This window comes from Ascidiella aspersa, chromosome 9 (genome assembly GCF_963924565.1).
Source record: "Ascidiella aspersa chromosome 9, kaAscAspe10.2, whole genome shotgun sequence".
NCBI classification, from domain to species: Eukaryota; Metazoa; Chordata; class Ascidiacea; order Phlebobranchia; family Ascidiidae; genus Ascidiella; species Ascidiella aspersa.
This window is the reverse complement of record NC_139455.1, coordinates 10,032,963-10,057,042: the sequence shown is the minus strand read 5'-3', so window position 1 is coordinate 10,057,042 and position 24,080 is coordinate 10,032,963. Positions and strand designations below refer to the sequence as shown.

At 34.6% G+C, this 24,080-nt stretch overlaps 3 protein-coding genes across 4 annotated transcripts; 1 reads left to right on the top strand and 2 right to left on the bottom strand.

The window, feature by feature from the left end:
* Nucleotides 1–37: 37 nt before the first annotated feature.
* On the bottom strand, nucleotides 38–2,522 carry LOC146132918 (anaphase-promoting complex subunit 7-like). The gene has a single exon (XM_083396402.1). It carries the CDS (start codon nucleotides 2,375–2,377, stop codon nucleotides 707–709), a length of 1,671 nt encoding a protein of 556 aa, XP_083252528.1. The 5' UTR covers nucleotides 2,378–2,522; the 3' UTR covers nucleotides 38–706.
* A 2,349-nt stretch (nucleotides 2,523–4,871) lies between these two features.
* Nucleotides 4,872–8,912, top strand: LOC146132917 (ATP-dependent RNA helicase TDRD9-like). The gene has a single exon (XM_083397595.1). The coding sequence runs from the start codon at nucleotides 4,872–4,874 to the stop codon at nucleotides 8,910–8,912; it is 4,041 nt and encodes a 1,346-aa protein (XP_083253721.1).
* A 339-nt stretch (nucleotides 8,913–9,251) lies between these two features.
* LOC146132916 (diacylglycerol O-acyltransferase 1-like) lies at nucleotides 9,252–20,347 on the bottom strand. Of its 2 annotated transcripts, none has more exons than XM_083396410.1 (16): nucleotides 20,062–20,347; nucleotides 18,495–18,651; nucleotides 18,147–18,234; nucleotides 17,865–17,905; nucleotides 17,693–17,778; nucleotides 17,517–17,569; nucleotides 17,149–17,251; nucleotides 16,770–16,898; nucleotides 16,584–16,633; nucleotides 15,170–15,304; nucleotides 14,325–14,405; nucleotides 12,991–13,035; nucleotides 12,798–12,910; nucleotides 11,718–11,871; nucleotides 10,526–10,588; nucleotides 9,252–10,144 (listed from the first exon to the last, which is right to left on the bottom strand). In XM_083396410.1, exons 1-16 carry the CDS (start codon nucleotides 20,132–20,134, stop codon nucleotides 9,986–9,988), a joined length of 1,530 nt encoding a protein of 509 aa, XP_083252536.1. In that variant the 5' UTR covers nucleotides 20,135–20,347; the 3' UTR covers nucleotides 9,252–9,985. The 2 variants fall into 2 exon arrangements, with proteins under 2 accessions (XP_083252536.1, XP_083252537.1); XM_083396411.1 differs by lacking the exon at nucleotides 20,062–20,347 and adding an exon at nucleotides 19,650–19,770.
* Between the last annotated feature and the right edge of the window lie 3,733 nt (nucleotides 20,348–24,080).

Genomic DNA, 24,080 nt, shown 5'->3' with positions numbered 1-24,080 from the left:
CAAATTATGTGTTATATAAAATAAGTATAAAAAAATGCTTAAATAAAGAAAAAATATATAAAAGGAAGTTCAAAGTAGAAAACCAAAATATCATTAAATAGTAGGTTAAGTGTAGAATATCAAATCCAAGTATATTTATTTATTTAATAAATTAAATACTGGTTGATGGGATAAAGGGTGATTTATTCTATTGTATCTTTAGTAACTAAGCAGTAAATAAATAACGTCTTCTAGTTTGATTTGTAATTAAAACGCAATCTCTCCTACCTGCAGTAACAAAAACATTTTACTAACAATGCCAGTATTGGCTAACTATTTGTCAAGAAACATGCTAAGTGTAGCCTTGCTTGATGTTGGAACGAGAGATTTTTGTGGGAACATAATGCAGTTATAAAATTTTGCATGTGGCACACTGTAAACAATGCATTTTAAAAGGAATTCCTCAAGTTCAAAAAATCAAATAAAATGGCAGTAGGATTTTAATATCTCACATTTGAATCCTAGCGATGCAATACTCTACTTTAAGTATCCCTACATGAAATTACAGTTTTACAACCTGGCAGTGAAATAACACTGTGTGTTATTTTTTAATAACAATTTTACCTAAAAAAGGTGCATGTAGATAGCTGAGCAGAACAGTCTCAACTTAAAACAACCCCAATCAAAATATGGAATTTAAACATTGCAAAAAGTTAACAAAGCAATGTTAAAACCATGGTGAGTCATGTGGCCATTCAACATTTGTCATTTGTATGCTTTCACCCTCTTCACTGTGAGTGAAATGGTCGTTTTCCCCATCATTATCCATCTCTAAATTTGATGTTTGCTCCATACCATTAATCTTCTCTAAACCTTGTTTGGCAGCAATATTGTTTGGATCTAGTGACAAGGCAAGGTTATAATGATCAACAGCCTCAGCAAATTTGGATATCAAAAAACAACAGTCAGCTAATGTGGTGTGCATGTTGCTATTGCTGTGAACTTGTATTGCACTTTTCAGTAGTTTTATAGCATCAGCATATCTGTGCTGTCTTTGGGCGATTGTACTTAAAATTTGAAAAGCTTCAGGATGTTTGGGTTGCAAGCTCAGTGCTCGTTCAGCAAATTTTGCTGCTTTGTCGTATGTGGATGGGTTAGATAGTAAAACACCTGCTTGCAAAACAAGGGAGTTAGGGCTTGTTCCTGCGATTCGAACAGCATTTTTAGCAATAGTTAAAGCTTCATTGTACCTCTTTTCTTCTAAATAACAGTTAACAATTTCACTATAGCACAAGAGGTTTTTAGGTGCCAGTTTGAGAGCCTGTCGGAAGTGTGTGACTGCAATCTTTAATTCACCCAACATGCGCAGGCTATACCCTTTTAGCAGCAGAGCTTGTACACATGTTATATCAAGTTCCGTCGCTCGTGCAGCAAGATACACAGCTCTTGTAAAGTTATCCTCACTTTTGGCAAGGTATCCCATTGCCACCCAAGATTCTGGGTGAATCTCAGAAACAGAGAAGAGCTTCATAGCAAGCTTTTCAAGATCGTGACTATGTTCTCCCTTATCCTCACACAGTAAATAAGCATACAAGTCCATGCCTTTTAGCCAACAAGGGTCTTGTAAATGTAACATACTAAATGTTTGAATAGCTAAGTTATAGTTGCCCATTTGGAAGAATGCCATGGAAAGGTTGTACAGTAAAATGGGATTTGTTGATAAGCTTGGTCTTTTGATTAATGATTCAAATCCAGTAACACTCTTTGAGTACTCTTTGTTTAACATGAAACTGTGTGATTTGATAAAAGATGGTAACCAATCTAAATTGCAGCTTACATTTATCATACTTATCACCACATTGGGATGTTCTCTTAGTTTCAGCAGTTCAATTGCACAGTCCAAAGCCAAAGGACATCGTTTTAGCACTTCCTTGTAGCAAATCACAGCAGGTCTATCCATTTCACGCTTCTGATAAAGCTTAGCAAGGGCAAGACTGACTTTAAGTGGTCTTTGCTTCTGTGAAATGCTTTCAAGGATTATTAGAGCAGCATCTTCTTTCTTAAGCTTCATACATGACTCAAAGATTTTGTATTTAATGGAAATGTCAGTTATACCAGTATGTTCAACAATAAATTTGTTTTTTGACTTTGGAATGTTTTTGTAGGCCAGCAAAGCTTTTCGATAAACACTTTCAGCCTTTTCATACTCTTTATTTTCAAATAGTGTATCGGCATGATAAAAATACACTTCACAGTGACTACAATAATCAGTTGTATCATTTCTGTTTAGTATGGATAGCGTCAAACAAGACAAAACATTTGTTGATGTATACAACCCAAGAGAATGCATGGAACGGACTTGTTCAATCAAAGCAGATACATTGTTATTATTTGCCATGATAACCAAAATGGTTCAAATATCAAATTTGCTCTAATCATTTAAAAAACAGAAAAGTAACTATTTATATAATATGAATGTAGTATCACATTAGTAATAATACAATATAAGAATTTAAAAATAATAAACAATTTAATTTGCCAAACCAGACATGGGCATTCATTCAAATCTCGCAGGATAATTGGGAAATTGAATTTAGTTAATAATATTTAACCCACCCATATGCAAATGCTAACTTTAACCCATAAATTTGTCTAAGTTTGCTTTCCATGCACGCAGTCATTAGAAGGCTGCAGCCGGTTATCGAGTTCTCCCGTTATTCGCGCCTTGTTTCCCTTTTTCACCTTGTTTTTTGTCTTTTGCCTCACTTCATATAACCTTTTGTAAAGTTACTAGTCTTTTGCCCTGAAGAAGATTACCTGCATAGGTAATCGAAACGTCCGCGCTAAACACAATATTTGTTAGAAGAACCCCTGTATTAATGCCTGGCAGCAACAGTATATTCATTCATAAACGCTATGCATATAGCAAAGCAAGTTGTTTTTAAATAATTGCTTAACGAAAACATTTTATTTTAACCAAAGGCATTTGTCCAAATGACTTAAGTCAATTTATTTGAAAACAGTGACTGAAGTCAAGTTTTTGACTGAAGACATTACAACACTGATAATTTCCACAGTGGAATGGTGAATACGATTTCGGATTTGGGCGCTGGTCTAGAATCATACCAACACGAACATTATTTGGGTTCGGTTGTAGACCTTTTTACTTAGAACTGCTTCAACTTCGAAACATTTTTTAGTTATTACTATAATTTCTAACAGACCGGTTGGCTTATGAATTTAGTCTTAAGGTATGACCACTGGGTGGCACTGTACGCTATAAATTATATTATAAAGTACAATAAAATTAACTTCAATTTGACTGTCCGGTACCGGTAATTATTTATTTTCATGGTTTAACATACCGAAAAAAGCAAAAAATTAATAATATATATTAAGTTGTAATTAAAGGGAAATAAAGTTTAACATTTGGCGGGAAATATTGCACGCCTTTCTTTTTTTAGAGCGTAAACATCTTAGGCAGGGGTTGTCCGTGTTTTATCAACGCCTATCTATATATATATATATAGATATTTATAGATAGGCGTTGGTTTTATTGTCATTTTAAATCAATGCATTCTAAAGGTGCATATGTTTATTCTGTCGTGAAGTTGTCAAAATAAGATTGCAAGGAAAAAATAAATATTAGAGAATAAATATAAAGATAATACTTCGGCACTGGTGTAAAATCCGCAAAAGTGCCCTTTTCATGAAAAATGATATATTGCTTTCACAACGTTAAATATTATGCGACGGAAATCATAAAGCAGTGTTGTACACGCATTTTTTTTATAAGAAACTTGGCTCAAGCCGAGTATTTGTTAAAACATTTTTGGTACCATTTTAAGCCCATCTAGAGACCGTGGCCGCAAAAACTAATCCGGGGGATTACCCCCGGAAACGCCAATATTTTGGCTCGCTACGCTCGCCTGCGGTTTATGTTGCCCTTACCAAAAAAGTCGGCGCTGGTCTAGAATCCTACCACAACGAAACACCATTTGGGTTAGGGTGCGGGTTAGCGTTTGGGTTAAGGTGGGTCAAGTATTATTATTAAACAAAGAATATAATAATACTTGACCCACCCACACCCGAACGCTAACCCGCACCCTAACTCAAATTTTGTGCGTTAATTTTAGAACTGTGGTAGGATTCTAGACCAGCGCCAAAAAGTCGCCCCACTTGCCCTGAAATCGCTCCGGCGTCCCTGCCCCCGTCCTTTTTAAAATGTGTGTAAATAATATTTTTGCTGTTGAATATTTGAGATACATTTTATAGTGCTTAGTACAATATATTGTTACCTAATAATTTTTATTTTTTGCATACTTTTTTGCGAGACCTCAGGCCTACAATTAACCACTTTTGCTCCACAATTTGTTTTAAAAAATGACTGGGGTGTGCCATAGAATGTACAGTGGGTTACCTATTAGTTAGAAATCTTTATTGAAACCAGGGTTGCGAAAACAGTTGAACATGGCTTCCAAGTCCAACAAAATGTGCGATTTATTTAGTTGAATCTCGAGTCCATCTACAGCTTTTTCAGTCTTTAATGTTACTTGAATATAAATCATCCCCCCACAATAAATTTTTCTAAAATAATCAACTATATGCTATCTCACAGTTACAATTTAATTTCAAAATTTTGTAGTGCGCATGTGCACATTGGATTTGGGTAATTCTATGTAGTCCTACTAGAGTCCCAACTCCCAAGTCTGACCCGCAGCCCTGGTATAAACACAAAAATACTTACTTTTTTAATTAAAATTGTAAAATATTTTCAGTTGCAACCCCCACAAAATTAAAGTGTTAGTAATTCACTTGACACTTTCAGAGTTAACAGTTATACATTTACTATTATTAACATATATCTAAATGCTTTAGGCGAAAAATGTGAAATGGCCCATTATAGCCAATTAACACCAGAGATATCTGTGAATGAAATTAATTCTTGGTTTTCTAACATTGAAAGTCCAAAACCAGCACTTTCTAATCCACCAGTTTGTGGAGCTTACAGAGGAAAAACTTTACCTTCAAAATCAGACTTTTCTAACTCAAATTCGACAGCAGATTGTGGTTTCTTAAGATTTGAAGATGAAGATAGCATTGCCGGGACCACTGCCCAGATGTCTGCAACCAGCATTGGTGGTGATATGATGACTCTTGATGTAGATACGATGCCACCACCATTGTTGGAAAAAATTCCTTCCCCAGAAGACTTTTTGGACAACCAGGAGATATATGAGCATTATAATTTTGATCACACCTATAATACAAGTTATCCAATTTTGGATTTTAGAAAAAATATTCTTGGAAGCATTGATGGTAACTCAGTCACGGTTATTCAAGGATCAACAGGAAGTGGGAAAACTACGCAGGTCCCACAGTTTATTCTTGATAAACATGCCACAGAGCAAAAATATTGTAACATTGTTGTAACTCAACCAAGAAAAATAGCTGCAATCAGCTTAGCACGAAGAGTATGCCAGGAAAGAAACTGGCAGGTAGGAGGTCTGGTTGGATATCAAGTTGGATTGGACAAAATGACTTCTCAAGACACACGGATTACTTACATGACCACTGGGGTTCTTTTGAGACATCTGATTCAAGCTAAACACCTCAACAAATACACTCATATAATATTGGACGAGGTTCATGAACGTGATCAAGAAACTGATTTTGCTATGTTGCTTGTTAGGAAACTGCTTTGGTTAAATTCAAAATCTGTAAAGGTAATTCTTATGTCTGCAACCTTTGATAGTGAACAATTTGCCAAATACTTTGGAAGACATACTAATGGTACTTTTTTTAAAGCACCAACCATCAATGTCACAGGAAAAATTTACCATGTTGAAGAGAGTTATGTTGAAGATATTTCATTCTTAGGAACAATGCCTGACTTAAACTTTGATAATCCTGAAGTTTCGGAGGAAACCTATGGACTTGCTGCCAGATTGATAATGCAATTAGATTGCCTTGAAGATCAAGAGAGAAAGACCTGCACAAATGGTGAAACAATCCCACGGGGTTCTGTATTGGTGTTTTTACCTGGAATCTTTCAAATAAGGGAATTTGCTAACATACTGGAGTTTGAACGTATAAATAAACTACTCAAAATAATACCTCTTCATTCAACAATCACCCTTGATGAGCAGGGTGAAGTTTTCCTCATGCCCCCTAAGGGTTTTCGGAAAGTCATCTTGGCAACCAATATTGCTGAAAGTTCTTTAACTGTTCCTGATATAAAGTATGTTATAGACTTTTGCCTTACCAAATATATGGTGTGTGACATGGATACAAATTATCAAAGTTTGCGACTTCAGTGGACATCCAAAGCAAGTGGCAAGCAACGTGCTGGAAGAGCAGGAAGAGTTTCCAATGGAAGGGTGTATCGCCTTGTAACCAGAGACTTCTGGAATAATAATATTTCAGATTATGGAATTCCAGAACTTCAAAGATGCTCATTGGAAAGTGCAGTCCTGAAAGTTAAGCTTTTAGGGTTGGGAGCTCCAAAGGAGATTTTGTCACTGGCACTCTCTCCACCAGATCTGTATAGCATTGGAACTACTATTCTTCGCTTAAAGGAAATTGGTGCTCTATCAACCACCAGAAACCTGAAGCGGTTTGATGGTGATTTGACATTTGTAGGACAGGTATTGGCATCATTGCCAATTGACATGCATTTAGGAAAAATGGTTATGTTGGGTTTTGTTTTTGGTTGTTTTCAGAATTGTTTAATTATTGCTGCAGCCCTGTCAAAGCAAAGCTTTTTTGCTCGTCCTTATACCAAGCAATTGGACTCTTTTAAGGCCCAACTGTCTTGGGCAAATTCTAGTTTTAGCGATTGTATTGCACTTCTTAATGCATACCAAGAATGGGATTCACTAACCACTAGACAACAGTTTCGCAGAAAGAAGCAAGAAAAAGATTGGGCTCTGAAAAACTTTATTCAACTGAGAAGATTGCATGAAGTCCACTACCTCGTCAGTGAGCTTCAAAGACGATTAACTCAATTCAATATTAAGTCATATGACACACACTATTGGGAATCGGAAGACCACAGACAAAATGAAATAATTCTAAAAGCAGTAATGGCGGGAGCATTCTACCCAAATTACTTTGAGCAAACTCTGACAGACGAGGCAGCAAGTGTTAAAGAAATGTCAATGCTGGATCCAAGTACTACAGCTTTGGTCACTGGACTACCAAGTGGAAAAGGGCCTTTATTTAAGGAATCTCTTCTGCAATTAACAAAATCTTGTGGAAAGCAAAAAGCAATTTATTATGATGGTTCGAAGGCATTTATTGAGTTTCAACCAAATAAGGACTTGAGTACAGGAAATGTTTATTCAGGAGTTTATCTTGCATGCAAACTACGAGACATCATGAGGCCAATTCAGCTTCTTCAAAATTATGATGCGGATTTGACACAAATTTCTACTGCAACAAGAGTTTCACCTTTTTTATACGATCCAATATCCCAGGAAGTTGCTATTCCGGAACTTCCAAAACTGGGTGAAAGTGTTTGGCTGCCAGTGTATGTCACTCACGTATGCTCAGGATTAGAATTTTGGGGATACAAAATGCTGGAGGCAAATCTTGTGGCTATGAAAACAATTGAAAAAGAGATTTCTCACAGTCCGACGAACAAGACTGCAAAATTAAAGGAAGGGACGTTGGTTATGGCACGTTTTGATGATGGTCACCAAGTTAATTATTACAGAGCTTTGATTACAAAAATATTTCCTGAAATAACAGTTTGGTTCGTTGATTATGGAAATACTACAACCGTAAAATCTATTAATGAGTTAAAGGAAATGCCAGACCACCTTCAATCTTTACCATTTCAGTCAATTCACTTCAAAATACATGGCCTTACAATTAAAGAAACAATATCACAAGCAAAGGTTCAAAGTTTTTTGCACTCTTCAATTTTGTCTTCAAAGTGCCTGGTAAATCTAAGAATTCATTCCATAGTTTCTGAAGTTGTGCATGTGGATGTATATACAACCAATAAAACTTTTATTAATGAAGATTTGGTAAAACAGAACTTTTGTGTACAAGTTGCAGAGGGAAAAATTTCTCAATTGAACCACAACCTTTGGGAAATGTCACAGCAAAAAAACTTCTCACCTCCTTGTGAAATTTATGATGACCAAGGGGATTGGAAAAAAGTGCCTACGCAAATGCGGAAAGCAATCTCTCATCCTCATAAAGTTACCGTTCAGGGACCTAGAAATACATTTGAAACAAGTTTTACTTCTGTAACAAACATAGGCAGAATGAGGAATGTAAGCATTGAGCGAAGTGGGATCAATGGCATTACCATAAACCAGCACCCAACTAGTCAGAGTAGATCAATGATGGTTGCTGGGGAAGTTGGTGTCAACCAGTCGGGAAGCACTATGATTGCACGGAACACAACACTTATGCCAGATATCCCAGGTTTACTGCCATTACTTTCTTTGGTGTTTGCTCCAGTGGTGGAGTTTCGAGTTGATACCCAGTATACCCACTACACAGGTGCCATATGTGGACTTGGCTTTATTGAGAATATGAAGGGATGCTTTTCTGTCTTTTCAGACCATGATGTAGAGGTACTTTTTGATGTTGAATTTACAATTCAAGATATTATCGATGTCAATGCTCTTAGAATGATGGTAAACATTGCTGTTGGTGGAAAAGACGACATTGGATCTTGGTCACAGAGTGTTATTCACAAAATTCAAACCAAAGCTCGACAAAAGCTTCTGGGTATTCTCAGCAAGAAAAGATTGAAGGTTGATCCAGAAGCTAGTATGCAACCCTATAGTTGGAATGTAATCCGGGAAGATAGAATTGTTACTCACAATGTTTCAGATACTCGTGCTGACAGAAAAGATTTGTATCGTCTTCATGATGCAGTTGCTTTAAGGGAAATTCAAAATATGTACAATTAATTTTTTTAATTGATCTAATTGTGGCAAGCAAGATCTTTTGTTTTTAAAGTGAACTCGTTTTGTATAAGTTGTTGGTGCAGACTGTAAATGTAATTAAACTTCAGTTTTAAATTGATTCACAGCCTTTTTAAAAAATTGTGTTGCTGATTAATTTGTTTTTACCATGCTTGGATTTCATTGTAAAATAAGTGTGTCGTTTTTTGAGTGCTACCATTACATTTCTTTTCTCATTTCTTTCATTACAATGCTTACACTTTGTGCAGTTTGATTTTGAACTTTCAGTTGAATATTAGTACACAAAAAATAGAAGACAACTATAACCAATTTTATTTACCTGCATCAAGTTTAGTAAGATCAGTGCATAATTTATAATTGCTTTTTTAAAGTTGTGCAAAAGTACAGTATCGCATATTTACTGGATGAACCATATAAAGTATACAGCGTTGCACAACTATTTAGCACTCTAATGATTTTCCATTAAACAGAAAGTTCTAGGTTAGGGATGTTTGCATAAAAGTATGCCACAATTAACATTAAAAGAATAAGTTAAAGAAAAAATAACATACATTGTAAGACAAACCAAATATGGCAACAGCGTTTTTATAAAAAGTGACAAACAAATAAATAGAAAGTTTGACCTAACCTTAAAATTCATTTAAAAGTGGTGATTCTTTAGAGTTAAATAAGAAATGCTTACTGTTGTGCAGAAGTAAATACTGTAACCTTAATATCTAATTTTAAATATTAAATACATAATTAACAATAGTAAATTAAATCGTGAGGTACTTACGGATTACACATAATAAAAATTACAACTTGGAAAAATAAATTGCACACATACATTAAAAAAGCAAAATTTAATAATTACGAGTTTTTATGCTTAAACTACGTGTAAAGCATCACCAAAAAATCAACATATTTTTTTAAAAACAGTATAAAATCATAACACAATGTGTATTACACCAAGCTTCAGGGGACAAAAAGTATGCGAAAAACTCTACAGTTCTATCAGAAGTGATCAATTTGTTCGACTAGAACACAAGCAAGCAGAATTTCATATTTATAAAAAGTTTTCATTCAACAACAGGACTATAGTGAATTATGTAATAATGATACACATAGGCAAGTATAGCTATTGGTTGTCCAAGAATAAGGGACATCCACACTATCATATTGCCATACTGTCCAGGAAAACGCTTTGTGATCACAACTGTGAAAGCAGACAGTGGTATCTAAAGGGAAATATAATTGTAGTTAATTTATCATCCAATCCAGGAGTACTTATTAGTCTATGATTTATTTAGTTTAATAAAAGTTTTGTGTCCCCTTTCCTTTAACAGTGAATAAAAAATAGTTTTTTAATGTTTGGTTCTGTTTGAATTTGTTGGAGATATGTGGACCTCCGGGGTTAAATTTTCAGAATAAATTAATATCTCAAAATCATAAAAAAAAGAAAGTTATATAGATAAATAACTTGTGAAAATTTATGTGGATCTATTTGCAACCCCCAGTTGAAAAACACAGAGATAAACAACCATTCAGCCATGGTAAACCTTAGGTCAATAAACTTAAATAAACATAGAAAGTAGAAACATAGATTGTAGCTTACTTACTTGCATAAGCATACCAAGAAATGCCCAGGTTCTAAACAAATGAAGTGGAATTGACACAAGATACTGTAAATAAAGGTAAATTGTCCGAATTAGTTTTTTGGTACATTAAAAGGGCTAGCTCTAGTAAATATTTATTTACTTCTAATAAAAGCAATTCTTATGAGGAGTTGCAATTTGAATGTTGCATTTAATCAAAGCACTGTTGGCCTGATGTTACCATTAAGTAGGGTTGCAAACTCCAGACTTGGACAACTAGATTTATTTTAGCTTTTTAAAATTAGATCATTTTGAGTTTTCTCAAATTAGATTAGAATTAGAATTACCGAATTCTTAAAAAAACTTGAACTAGGATTTAAACTAAAATTACATTTTATTTTTAACAATCAATTACATTTAAATCGAGAAGTATTTTAATAGGAATGTGCATCGAAAAATATATGTGTGTGCTAATTTTAGCATAGCATAATGATTTTTAGTCCATGAAAATTATGTTTCAAACAAAGAGTTTGAATTCAAATTCTTTGTTTTCACTAAAAGACTTAAAATGTCGTTGGACAAAGTAGGATTTTTGGTAAAATCCGAATTAGATTAGAACTAGAATTAGAGCACACAAGTAATTCACAAATTAGAATTAGCCGCATTTTGCTCTAATTCATTGAATTAGAAAACTAGAATTATCTAGTTGTCCAAGTCTGGCAGACTCGGGACTTCAAAGAGTGGGAATTAGGACCACCTATGTGTAGTTGAGATATACGACATATGTAATGTAATGCCTGAAATACATGCTGAAGAATCCGAGCTGGACACAGGACATAGTTAGACGCAACTTTACTTCTTTTAGTCGGATTGGGGTTATTGTTAAGTAAATTCTGCCTTAAAGAAATTAGCATATGAAATGTACATAATGTTGGAAAGTGTTTTTATTTTATTTAGTGCATCAAAGTCTTACACAAACATATGTATCAAGAAGCTTATCAAGCTAAAAATTAGCATCCTAAAAAATTTAAATTAAACAAAAATAGTCAACCCTAAGCCTAATAATTGGCACCCATGTTAAAAACCACCGGGTAGAGAGACTTTATTGAAGCTTTTATGCAAAAATATATCACATAAAAATAATTCTTGCTAGAAATATATAAATGTAAACATTCAACTTAATAAGAAAAAAAATTATAATACTTGGTTGCATTACCTCATGAAAAAATGCTGACAAAAAGAAAACACATAACTGTGCTGAAAATTTGCCATAACCAGAGGATAAAAGTGGCTTGTAAACATGTCGAAGACACCATTTATGTACTGGAATATTCCATGCTTTCCAGAAGTAATCAATTGTTTCTGAGTTCCTACAAAAAACAGATACATATAAAAGAGTTATATAAAAGGATATAGAGATCCATATGACCTATTTTACAAAGAAACATGAATGGTCCTTTAATTTCATTCTTTTTGCATTTTCTTGCTTATTTTTTCAAGAAAATTATACTTTACATGACGTTTTGGCATGAGACCCAAGTTCAACAAAATCATTTTTCCTATTAATGTTTTCTATTGATAATATTAGCCGGGAAACACCAAATAACCTTTTTGCTGTTACTTTTGCTTAATATGCATATAATTAGAAGAAATTATGTTATTTTTTGCCTCTTTTAAGGCTAAATTGTTCTGCTGATTGGCAATGAAAATATGGTAGGCCTGTAAAAGGGCAAAAGGATAAAATGAATGCACTCGCAAATAATGAAAGATAAAAGATACCCACACATAAGTGTTTAATAACTACTGGAATCTGTCGATCAGATCAAAGGTGCACACAAGGCAGGCGAGAAAAACAACTAGCCTGCAGTAAGGCTTGAAATCACGACCTCCGGTAATATCAACTGTAGCTCTACCAAAAAAACAAGTCAAGAAACAACCATACGCCAAACCTTGCTACATTCTTCAGTACAAGCAGCTCCACATTGAAGTGGATCTACAGTACCATATCATTTAATGAGAGATAAAAACAAATTTGTATGTCATTGATCGACAGATTCGGTTGGTCTGCAATGGCTTTCGCTGGACTCCCAAATAAGTTTAAATTTATCGATTTTTAAAAAACTTTATTGGTTAAGTTATACAAAAAATCCCATGTAAATTGTCAATAGTGGCATGCTCCTTCATCTGCGAATGGTTTTAATGATCTCAAAGGTGCTGCTTTTGAATTCAGTTTATAAAATGTTATCACCTTGTTTGTATATTTTATATCTACAATACGACAAATTTATAAACTTACCACCAATCCCTGTAAAACTCCCGATCGGCAAAACGTAGCACTTCAGCAATTGAATTTAAAATGGAATGAAAAAAACAGTAAAAAAATATAAGCCATATAAAATGATTCGGGATCTGAAAATAAAAGTAAAATTGGTAATAGTTTACATATTAGTGATTTAATGCTTTATCAAGGCAACTAAATAAAAACTTACTGCAAGTTTCAGAAGACGTTCCACCATATGGTACCCTTCATTATTCTGTCAAAAATTACAGTAAAAAGTTTGGTTGTCAACTTTTGCAACTCAATTTATTTGTAAAATATTAAAAATATAACACATTAGATATTATGCCAAATTTTATTTTTATCCAATCTACAATGGTGTGTCATTTACAGAAGTATAAAGAAAAAAACTGGTATATTACTAAATGAATTCAGGTAATATTACCAAAGAGTATTGAAACATCAGATTGGATAGACTAGGCCAGGGATGGCGAACCTTTTCTTCGCGCAGGTCACAAACACAACCTTAGTCCTTACAAAATGCAGAAGTGGGTCATATATTTAATTATTTGCTAATTTTATACAAAACTTTGCTGCTGCATGGTTCTAAGTGTTATTGTCTGGGTTGGTAATTCAAGGTTTTTGAATGATTTCCAAACTCGGATTCCCACAAATATTAAGAAGTTAAATACATAACAAATGCTGCAGCATATTTTATGGAATTACAGGAGTTCAGCAGAAAGCTTTTTAGCATGGTTTATTGGTTTAAACAGGGTTTTTAGAATTTTTATTTTGTGAACTCTTAATTTCCCTTAAACTCCCACCCTTTACATTTTACAGGGATGAACAAAATGCTTTTAGCTTTTCTGCACGCATTTGTTGAAGTGCAGTTAATGTAAATGTAGGCCTACTCGTCACCCTAAAACAAGATATGCCCCGAAAATAATTTTTCGGCCCATATAATACGAGGAAAAACAAGATATGTCCCGAAAATGAATTTTCGGCCCATATAACTAGATAGCAGTCGATAGCCGGGAAGAGCCGAAACAGTGTGGTCGCAGTATTTTAGTTTTTGTGTCCCCCAAGCAAATACCCCTAGGGGTGCAGACTCATAAAGCTCTTATACGCACCTACATACCACTATACGCCATGTCCGGAAATTAGAAAGTTTCACGATATACTTTTTAGCATGGTTTATTGGTTTAACCAGGGTTTTAATGTAGGCCTACTCGTCACCCTGAAACACTTTTGTACGACCCAAAGATTTGCCCGCCCTAATTTAAACAGTTTAGTGCTATCTAACAAGAAGTGTTTTTTTACATTTATCCTTTCATGAAAATGATTAAAAACATTTCGGTATTTCTAGAAAGACAAGTGGGTCATTAAAAATGTGTGGTGGGTTACTTTGTGACCCGCGGGACAGTGGTTCGCCATTCCTGGACTGGGCAATATGGCTAAGAATATGAATGATGTCAGCTAAAACCTACAATCAGGCAAAAGTAAACAATTGTTTACAGGCTTTTTATAAAGTTAATATTTACTTACATGAATCGGCTTGATTGCTTTTTGCAAAACAGGCACAATCCATTGCTGCACCAAGGCGAGACCAAGTTGTATTAGGAACAGCTGTTAAAATAATTAAAAAACATGTTTTTACAAAACTTACTTTAAGTAAACATATTGTATACTAGCTTTAAAGCAACAAGAGCTTGTTCTAAATATTTGTAAAGAATAAGCCTGGCTAATTTTTAACCTACTATTTGAAATAACATTTCTGCAATCTGCCTTAAGTCAGATACCAAGATAAAATCAAACAATAAATAATCTGGTAATAAAGACTAAATCTTTTGGCCATGAGCAAACCCCTTTTACCAACTGAGCTTTAAATGTGTAAATGTGATTTACATCAGGTGTCACCAAACTACGGCCCACCAGGTCAATTAATCCGGCCCGCTGCATATTTGCTTAATAAACATTAAGTAAAGTTGAAATGTTTTTTCATAAAATTTTTAACTGTACAGCAATTTACAAAGGGTCACTACAGTTGTTATTGCATAGTTGTACACATTTCCTTTGTATATTAATAATCAAGGATTAAAAGTTTGACAAAAACATTTATATCTGCCCGTTTATGAAAAAAGTTTGGTGAACTATGCATCCACAATCTTTTACGCATTTAGCATGGTCAGAAGAGCAATCATTTTATAAGTAAGTTCTACTTTTCACGAGCAGTTTTTTAAGATTGTGAAATACGTTGTAAAGCAAAAAACACAGCATATTATATTTGATGAAGCTAAGGTATGTGATTTCTATTAAATATATATGTAACTTAGTAAAGCTAAATTAATGTTCTATGTTATAGCTAAAAGTGTGTCAAAATCAACACTTACTGTTTCCACCAGTCTTCTAATCAGGTATGGTTTATTGATGGCTTTGTTTCTAGGATAATTTGTTTCATAACATAATGTAGGTGCACAAATGAAATAATACAAATTCTTGTAACTTAGGTTATATGGATATGTAACCTGCAAAAAATATAATAAAAATTGAAATACTCTGTTACGTTTAAAACCATGATAATTAAAAAAAGCAGCAGGATTGGGAATGTTTAAAGCAGGGTGGTCCAAGGTTGATAGCATCGCGGGCCACAATATTTCTTGCATATACTTTGCGGGCCACATAAAGTAGACTACATGCATACCAGGGGGGACGAATTGGTTAGAATGACGTCACAAAGCACCGTCAAATACATATAAGCTCCAGAAACTTGCTGCTATCATCGAACTTGTGCGCAAATAAAATCAAGTGTCATAGACCGGGAAAAATGGTACGCGCGTAGCGCGAAAAACTGCTAATTTGAACTTTCAATTTTTATGAATGCATTTCATAAGCGTAGAATGTTCGCGGAAACCGTGCGTACCTTACTAAACTTTTTAGAGAGATGTTGTAAACTCGCCAAATTACAAAAATATTATCGCGCAAAAAGTTTTTAACCATATCAATTTGGCTGAAATTGCGTCTTGGAAAGGGCCAGGGCGTTAGTGTAAAGTCACAGTGAAAACCTGTTCAACAATATTTGACAGCAGTGCGATATATTTTATGGTTTATTTACTTTAAAGTACAAAAAAATAATTATCTAAATAGGGTTGTACTTTTTATGTTTTGTTCATATTAAAAAGACGGAAAACAAAACGCAAATATAACTTTTTTATATATTAGACACACTGTGGCGTTTTTGCCACACCCTGGATTCGAAATTGGTAAGCGGTAGGAAACTTTAAATGGTATAACCGGAATAAAGTGATCATAGCCAAACAATTGCAGTATGCTTACTGTCGTTGGTTAACTCTCAACGGTACGCATGCAATAATTCAGCATTTTACAGCGGGCCATGAAAAATGATGTCGCGGGCCACTGGACCACCCTGGTTTAAAGCAATCGCATCAAAGCAAATAACCATACCAAGTGTTAGAACGGGTAGTCTTAAGATACTAGGATGGTATTAGTAGCTGTCCGATACCAAATATATTTTAGCTGTGGTTTACTTTGAATAGTAATTTTAATAGCTAATTTATTATTAACAATAAAAGTAACTAAGAATCCGTCACAGGATGAATTTTTTTGTCTAACAACCCAAAAACATTACAATTGGCGGCTTTAATTTGACTGATTTGGGTTAATCAACTGTAGTAATAATTTTTTTCGTATCGGAATGACAGAACTTATTTCTATTGAAACAAAGTATCAACCATTCATAATTACAATATAAATCTTTATTTAACAAATCATACACATTAAAATTACCTTGACTTCCTTATCCTTTAAGGATTTTAAGACTGAGCTTGGCATTGACACTGAAAAATTTACACAAATAAAAAACTTAAGATTAAAAACACAACATTATATTTAACACAAATATAAATTTCATGTTAAAATATATATATTCAAATATTTAATATTAATTTTTTAATGTACAGAAGAGAAGCATACTTGTTCGATGAAGTCTTCTGTTGTTCTGTGATTTGAGGTAATCTTGACGATACCATTTATTTGATTGTGCGTAAGACCAAAGCTTTAGAAACAGTATTATATACACACCACATGCCGTGACAGAACCAACTACAAAATAAATTAAAAGAACTGCACAGTTTCAATAAAACTTTTTAATAATATACAAAATAAAGGTAAACACTAAACAGTTATTATAACATCACATAACCAAAAATTTGTTAACTTAAATTGTATGAACAAAGCATAATAGCTTTAAAATTAATGATGCTTTAAAATTCCTTGTGTTGCAAAGTTTTATAAAATGTACATATAAAAAACAAATGTCACACTACATGGCCTGGTCAACACGTTATCTTACATGGATCAGGTTCCTGTTGAAGAACACAAAAGGGCGGAAGAACAAGTAATAAAAATAAGTTAAAAATATGAAGGTTCCTGCACATTGATGGTGAGATGAACTCCTGCAAAACACACACTTTTAAATATTGTACTAGAAAAAAAGAAAAATAATTTATTTTTAGTTAAAAATGTACAAAAGCATTAATAAAAAAAATAATTGTGGCAGAAAATTGCACTAGTAACCAGGGCAAAATACCTATATCTTTTTACAGTCGTTACTTGAAACTATTTACTTAGTGTGGTTAGTTTGAAATAGATTTTAAAATTAATACACATAAGTAAAGCTTTATTTAAAATCTAGTACAACATTTCACTTCAATGTCCCACCTTAAATTGTAGCTTTTCAATACGATGGGCAAACAATATGAATGCATTGGATGCTATAAGAGAAAAGTAAGTATAAAAATATTGGAAAAATACTTTAATTCAGTACAATAGTACATACCATTAAATAAATTTTAATACAATTTATAAAGATCAACTTTAGGATAGAATTTATATACCTAGTACAAGTAATAGATTTGGCCATTTGTATGGATTGTGAAGCACAGTGGTCATCCACTGGACAGGATCAACTAAAATTCCATAACTAAAGAGATAGATAACACACATGGAGTTAAATATAATTTCAGAACAACGGGAGTTTATTTTTATATAAATACACGGATTACTTACTGCATAATATTTTCCAAAAAAACTCTCGCATTTGTAACTGCCTGTAAAAAGCACACATATTATATAATACTATCCACTTTAGCCTTGAGAAGTTACAATTTTGTTTAACGACGCTAATAATAAGTTCATTGTTAATTTAAACATAGAATGTGAAAGCAGCAAGAAAGTACAGCACTGTGACCTGAATATATGCCTTGCTGCAATACTGTTGTTATCAAAAAGGGTCTTAACTTTGTATAGTTTAAAGTATGGATATTTTGATGGTAAATAAAAATAACTTACCAATAAAACCACACATAAGTTTAAAAAACCTCTATAATCATCAAATCCACTTGCTGAGCTAAAAAGTGACTGTCGAGGACTGTGACATCTGAAATATCCAAGATAAAGAATAAGTAGGAACTGCCATTCAAGCATAGGAGTGCAAAAATGGCCTCTGGTTGGTGGTATTTTATTTTGTATTAAAATTTAATCTTATTTTTCACTGTAAAATGAAGGTAATTGTTTATTTGTCAGTCATAAATATCAACTTTACCAAGAGCTGATCACACCAGACTGTATTATATTTATATTACTATTTTAGCAACAACATACAACTAAAACACAAATTTATAATATTTATAGAAATACTTTTTCATTCCATATTGTGGAATCTCCCGTGCTGTTCGTTCTTGCTTATGTACAGCTTTGTCACCATTTGTTGCATCTCCAAGAGCATCGCTGATACTGACTGATCTATTTTTCCGCATTCGTAATCCATTTGTATTGGAGACAGACATAATTAATTCTGAAAAATTTGATAGTACTATAAATTAAATTGTCAGTTTAATGTTTAAAAACATATGGTCATAGTTTTTGGTATGGAGAAGCTATCGATACAGTGATACCAGTTGTGAAAAATATTGGCTAGTTATAATTTTTAACTCAGAATTTGCTTCACAAGGATATTAATAGATAAAAATCACTCTTCTGGTAAAAACATGCTGAGAAGAGAAATTTTTATCTATTGGTTATTATAATGTTGAAAAATAACAAGCATGAATTTTCCCTTGTATATGTTTCCTTATCTTTAAAACGAATGTAGAACTGAAAAAAGTGAACTTAAGTAAATTGTTTTTCCATTTTTAGCTCGAATTATAGAAAAATATATTCGGTTTACCTCCTAAATACATTATCTATTTGCATAATAAACACTATAAAACATTGCACCTATATAACAATAGTAACAATATGGCTAGCGGTAAAGACATAATACCTCTTCGCGCGTGCTCGTTACAAAATGTTTTACCAGGCGAAACATCATAAAACTTCCCGGTCGGACTTTGCACTATATAGTTTTCTTTCCGCTATTGACGTAACGTTAGTATGCAACACGCGCTTTTCCGCAAATAGAAAGGGGAAGAAGCCTAGTGATATCATAACTAAACGTTGCAACAATATGTCTTGTCTTGTCTGTTTAAGATTTTTTTGTTAAATTGTATACCGTTAGGCCTATATATAAATATAATTTCCGCGTTACGATTATACAATATGGCAATAGGCCAATAACATTGTGAGTAATAATTATAAAATTCAAGTTGCGCGCATCTTGTTCTTAAGGTATTTTTGTAAACGCGTTTATTGCTCTTTGCTAGTGTTTTTCACATTGCTGTTTTTTATGTGGACACAAAGTAAGCATGAGGAACTCGACACATTAACCTTTACCTAGGTACACAAACTACGTTAAAAAAATAATTTCTCATGCAAACAGAGTGCCGAATTACTGCTTCTAAACATTTTGCTTACGTTTTTCCCGCTACCCTTGACCAATTTTTTGACAGTGACGAAACGACCCAAATAGTATCTAGCAAAATCAGGGCCGTCAATTTTTTTACCAAGGGTCAGACAAATCAAAGACTGGCGATCGCGGGACAAACAACTGTTAAGACGGCGTACACACGACATTCACTGGGCTTAAAACATGTTTGTTTTTAACCAATTGTTTTACGACCTCTCGTAACGTCACGTTTTAAGGCCTTCTTGTGTAACGCCATGTCAAGATTAAAAAGGCCGCATACCGTACAACAATTCTGGATCCATTTCTGCCTCCAATGATCCATAGTCAACCATATTTCATAACTAGAGATACTATACCACAAAAAATTGTAATATTTGCTAAAAATACTTCGCCTGAGCCATTTTGAAATATAGCATTTACCTCGATCATCGCATATGTGATTTCCATTTGCAACTGTTGACGGCGAATCTTGCTGATCTTGTGGTGGCGCCATGCATTCAAATATGTTAGCAATTAAAATGAATTCTCCTAATGCTACACAATCAAACTCGATTCAAAATTTGCAAAAGTATGTTTGTAAGCTCGTCGCGTGCCGTCTTAATAAACAAATTTCTTTATTTCCGGTCCACAGTCAGTCTTTTATCGTCACTCCGCTTTTTATACTGTACGCGAGTCGTATGGAAGTGACGAATGATCTGCGCTGACTTCGAGATCGCGAAGGAGTGACGCAATCGTGAACGGGGCATGCCGGTCTTGTTTGGTTGGGTGGAAACCACGTGCGGGGTGCCACTTACCGAGAATCAGACGTAATGATCACGCGTTGTCAACGTGCACGCAAGCACGGGGCAATAAACGCGTTGTATTAAAAACAGAAGCACGCAGCAGGACCATACACTACTGAAAACCAAAACTGCGTAATATTTGCACATTTTTAAAAGCAGTTGAAACATAGCAGTATAAAAGACTTGTCGTATGGTGTAAATAAATCCTGCTGGTTGTTGTTACCGGTTTCAAAGTGCGACACGATACTTAGGGTCAAATCGGTGCAAGCATTACCAGACGGAAAGCGGAAACCCTACTGTGGTTTGTTAACAAAGTTTGCGTACTTCAGTCGCAGCAAACTGTACATACGCACTTGCCCCCACCCCCTGGAATTTCAAAATGCGATTATTAGTATTATTTGTAAGTGTAATATGTATCACTTATGAAGGTTAAAAATATTATACATTATCCATCAACTCCAGTGGCGTATTCAGGGGAGCGGGAGTTATTACCCCCTCTTTTTGTAAGTGATATAATTGTATTTTGTTCGTTTTTGTCATGGTTTAACAAACTGCTAGAAGCGGCGTGCCGCTAATATACGATGTTGGTGTAACATCGACATTTGTTTAACTGAAGCAGATTCTCAAAAGGAGGTATAATGGTGACTGTCGTGGGCGTTTTAAAGTCTTTTTTATGTAATGATGGTTAACGCAAAATTATACTCTTTAAGCATATTTTGAGACCACGTGCTAAATGTGCAATGGACACAACTTTTTCCCCTTCAACCACAACTTGTAGTTTAGCTGACTTGGCACACAGCTCGGCGCAATTGTTGCGTTAAACGTGGCATGATAACACCCGGGAAAACCCATCTTCGTTTAGTATTGCAGGTGGTGAAAGGCGTGCTTGTAATTTAGCGCTAGTTCCGTTCATGGAACTTGAAAACTGTGCTGCTGATAGTCGATATGTATGATTCTACAACAATTAGTCACACATATTTCACGGTCTTGGTTTATTTTTTCGCCTGAAGTTAACGATTGCACACTGTGGTTTCGCAGCTGGCGCCTGACAGGATTGTTAACGACGCACGTGGTCGCTTTGCTGGACGTATTTGGCTGTTTCTTATGAGTTTTTTTATGACGTCTTGCAATCACCATTCTATGACGTCATACTGTCACTGTTTGATGACGTCATTATTCATTACCGTCAGACGAAAAATAGGAAAATTCCCTAAGTTGAAAATTCATGACCCTCCTTTTTGATTTTCTGGTTACGCCCCTGATTGCCCCCCCTGGAAAATTTTCTGCGGGCGCCCCTGCTGTTCACCTTGACCCACAAGCTGCTTGGAAACCTCACGAACGGACAACACAATACTTGAGGCTAGTTTTGCTTTAACTAAGTAAATGCCAAATATAGTTTGATCTTTGCCCAATTCTAATAAAGTTTAGGAAAGTTTTTAGTCAAAAGGCACCATGCGCTGCAAAGTTAAGCCGGCCTAATCTATATGAGTGCATTTTTTACACTTCGCATGTCTGTTTCTATATTAAATGAAAAAAAATAAAGAAGGCTATAAAGCCCTATTCAATTATAAATATTTTATAAACATAAACCCTATACTTAATAATCTACAAAATGTATCGTATTTGTGTTCCATATTTTCTATGTGACAATAGGTGAGCATCCTGTTTGCCTAATACTGTATAAAAATACGGCCCGCGGGCCGGATCTGGCCTGCCAACCTAATATAAACCGATCCGCGGTTCATTTTTCTAAAAATACAAACCAGGGCGACTTTGTACATGATTGGTTGTAACATATATACGCTCTTTTCAAGAACGGATCTATGCCCTGTTAACTCCATTTTTAGCCTGTTTAAATGGTAATTGTTTTCGCGTTTCGCGCGTATTTATTTTGTCTTTTTGTTAGTTCTACGCGTTTCTTGGCAAACTTAGCATAATATTTGTAAGTGGATTTTTTAAGGCACCGGTAGGCAACTATTTTTAACCGCGGGCCGCATTAGAAACTTTAAAATCGGACGAGTTTTCCAATTTAAATAGTTCAAAGTTTAGTTTTTGAATCGGTTTGACATTAAACTTACTTGCTAATGTTACGTATAGCGCTACAGATCTTCGGAAAAGGACAAAATATAGTCCGGATAATTTGAGAAAACGATTGCTGCCTGGTTTGATATCAAATGCAACAGTACGTTATAAGCTTCGCCAGTGTAATCAAACTACAAGCCCGCGGGCCAAATGTGGCCAATCGACCCTTTTTAATGGCCCGCATTGCTGCATTTTTGTTTCTATTTCATATCGCTGCTGTGAGTGTCCCAAACTCTATTTTTTGCGATTCGCGCGAATATTCTTTGATTTTATATCATGTTATACATTGTGCCATGCCAATGTTTTCAGCATGAATGTGCCGTATACTTATTCACCTTTTATATATATCTACAGCCCTGTGTGGACTCTCTACAAAACGCATCTCTGTCAAATTATTTAGTTGATGCAATTTTCTACACAGCTTGCAATATGGTGGTTGTAACATGAGTAATGAGTATTAAACTTATTCAACGTTCAAAATAAATAAAAAACAATATAAGCTTGTTTGCGTTTTTTGTTTGAACTTTTTACTAAGTTTTGGTGTAGTCAATCGTGTAAGATAACATAAAGTTAATCGTTTGTAAGCGCCCATGGGTCAAGTGTACTTTTATGTTAAACGTTTTGGAAACTAACAGCAAATACTCTAGGAAAGCTAGCAATTCAGGTCGGACACAATAAACAGATCTAAAAGTTTTACCTTGTTTATTTAATTTGTGATGTTTCTGACTTATTCCTATACTGTTGCGTTTGTTTTTATTCAGATATACTGACAATGCCTTGATTGGCGAAATATATATACATATATATTTTTTAAGATCTGTTTATTGTGTCTGACCTGAATTGCTAGCTTTGCTGGAGTATTTTGCTGTTACTGATCAGGAATTAAGGTCGACATTTATCTTGCAAGGGTCAAGGTGATTTCCATTATTCACATATTCAGTGCAACGTTTTGGAAACTGAAACGAATTAAACGCATTTTTCGCCGTTCGCTCGTTTTTCGCCGTTCGCGCGTTAACTTTGGCTTTAATTTATATAGTTGCCAAGTGCGCACCAGTTAGTTTGAGAAAAACGCGTTTCGCAGGATTACTTCAGAAATGTCACGATATAACATAACTTGTGACGTCATAAGTCAACGTTTTAATGATACCCCCCCCCCCCCCAAAAAAAAAAAAACTAAATTCCTGGATTCCCTCTGCAACATTGGTCCCAATGTGAAACGAACTGCTTCTTATGGCCCGCGTAAAATATAGTTAAACCACACCGAAAAAAAAAAACAAAAAAAAAATCGTTTAGCTCAGTGGTCGGCAAACTGTATTCCGCGGCTCAATTGTGGCGGCAAAGCCATTTTTAGTGGGCCGCGAGTTACTTTTGAATAGTTCAATGCAGGGCTGCGGAGTCGGACTCGGGACTCGGGACTCGACGGAGTCGGTTTGTTTTGCCGGAGTCGGACTCGGGACTCCAGTAAGGCCGCGTAAAACTACCCGAGTTCCGAGTCCGACGTGCGCATGCGCAGTATCAGATTTTAAAACTGTTGAGGCGGCAAAATGTAAGTTGTAAAAGTGTAACAGCAAATGG

What these genes read in the sequence shown, in the direction of transcription:
- LOC146132918 (XM_083396402.1), bottom strand. Translation starts at nt 2,377, where the DNA reads ATGGCAAATAATAACAATGTATCTGCTTTGATTGAACAAGTCCGTTCC.
- LOC146132917 (XM_083397595.1), top strand. Translation starts at nt 4,872, where the DNA reads ATGGCCCATTATAGCCAATTAACACCAGAGATATCTGTGAATGAAATT.
- LOC146132916 (XM_083396410.1), bottom strand. Translation starts at nt 20,134, where the DNA reads ATGGCGCCACCACAAGATCAGCAAGATTCGCCGTCAACAGTTGCAAAT. An exon ending in TTGAAAAGCTACAATTTAAG is followed by an intron (nt 17,252 to 17,516) that starts GTGGGACATTGA and finishes TGTGTTTTGCAG; the next exon opens with GAGTTCATCTCACCATCAAT. An exon ending in TGTCAGCATTTTTTCATGAG is followed by an intron (nt 10,589 to 11,717) that starts GTAATGCAACCA and finishes CTTTATTTACAG; the next exon opens with TATCTTGTGTCAATTCCACT.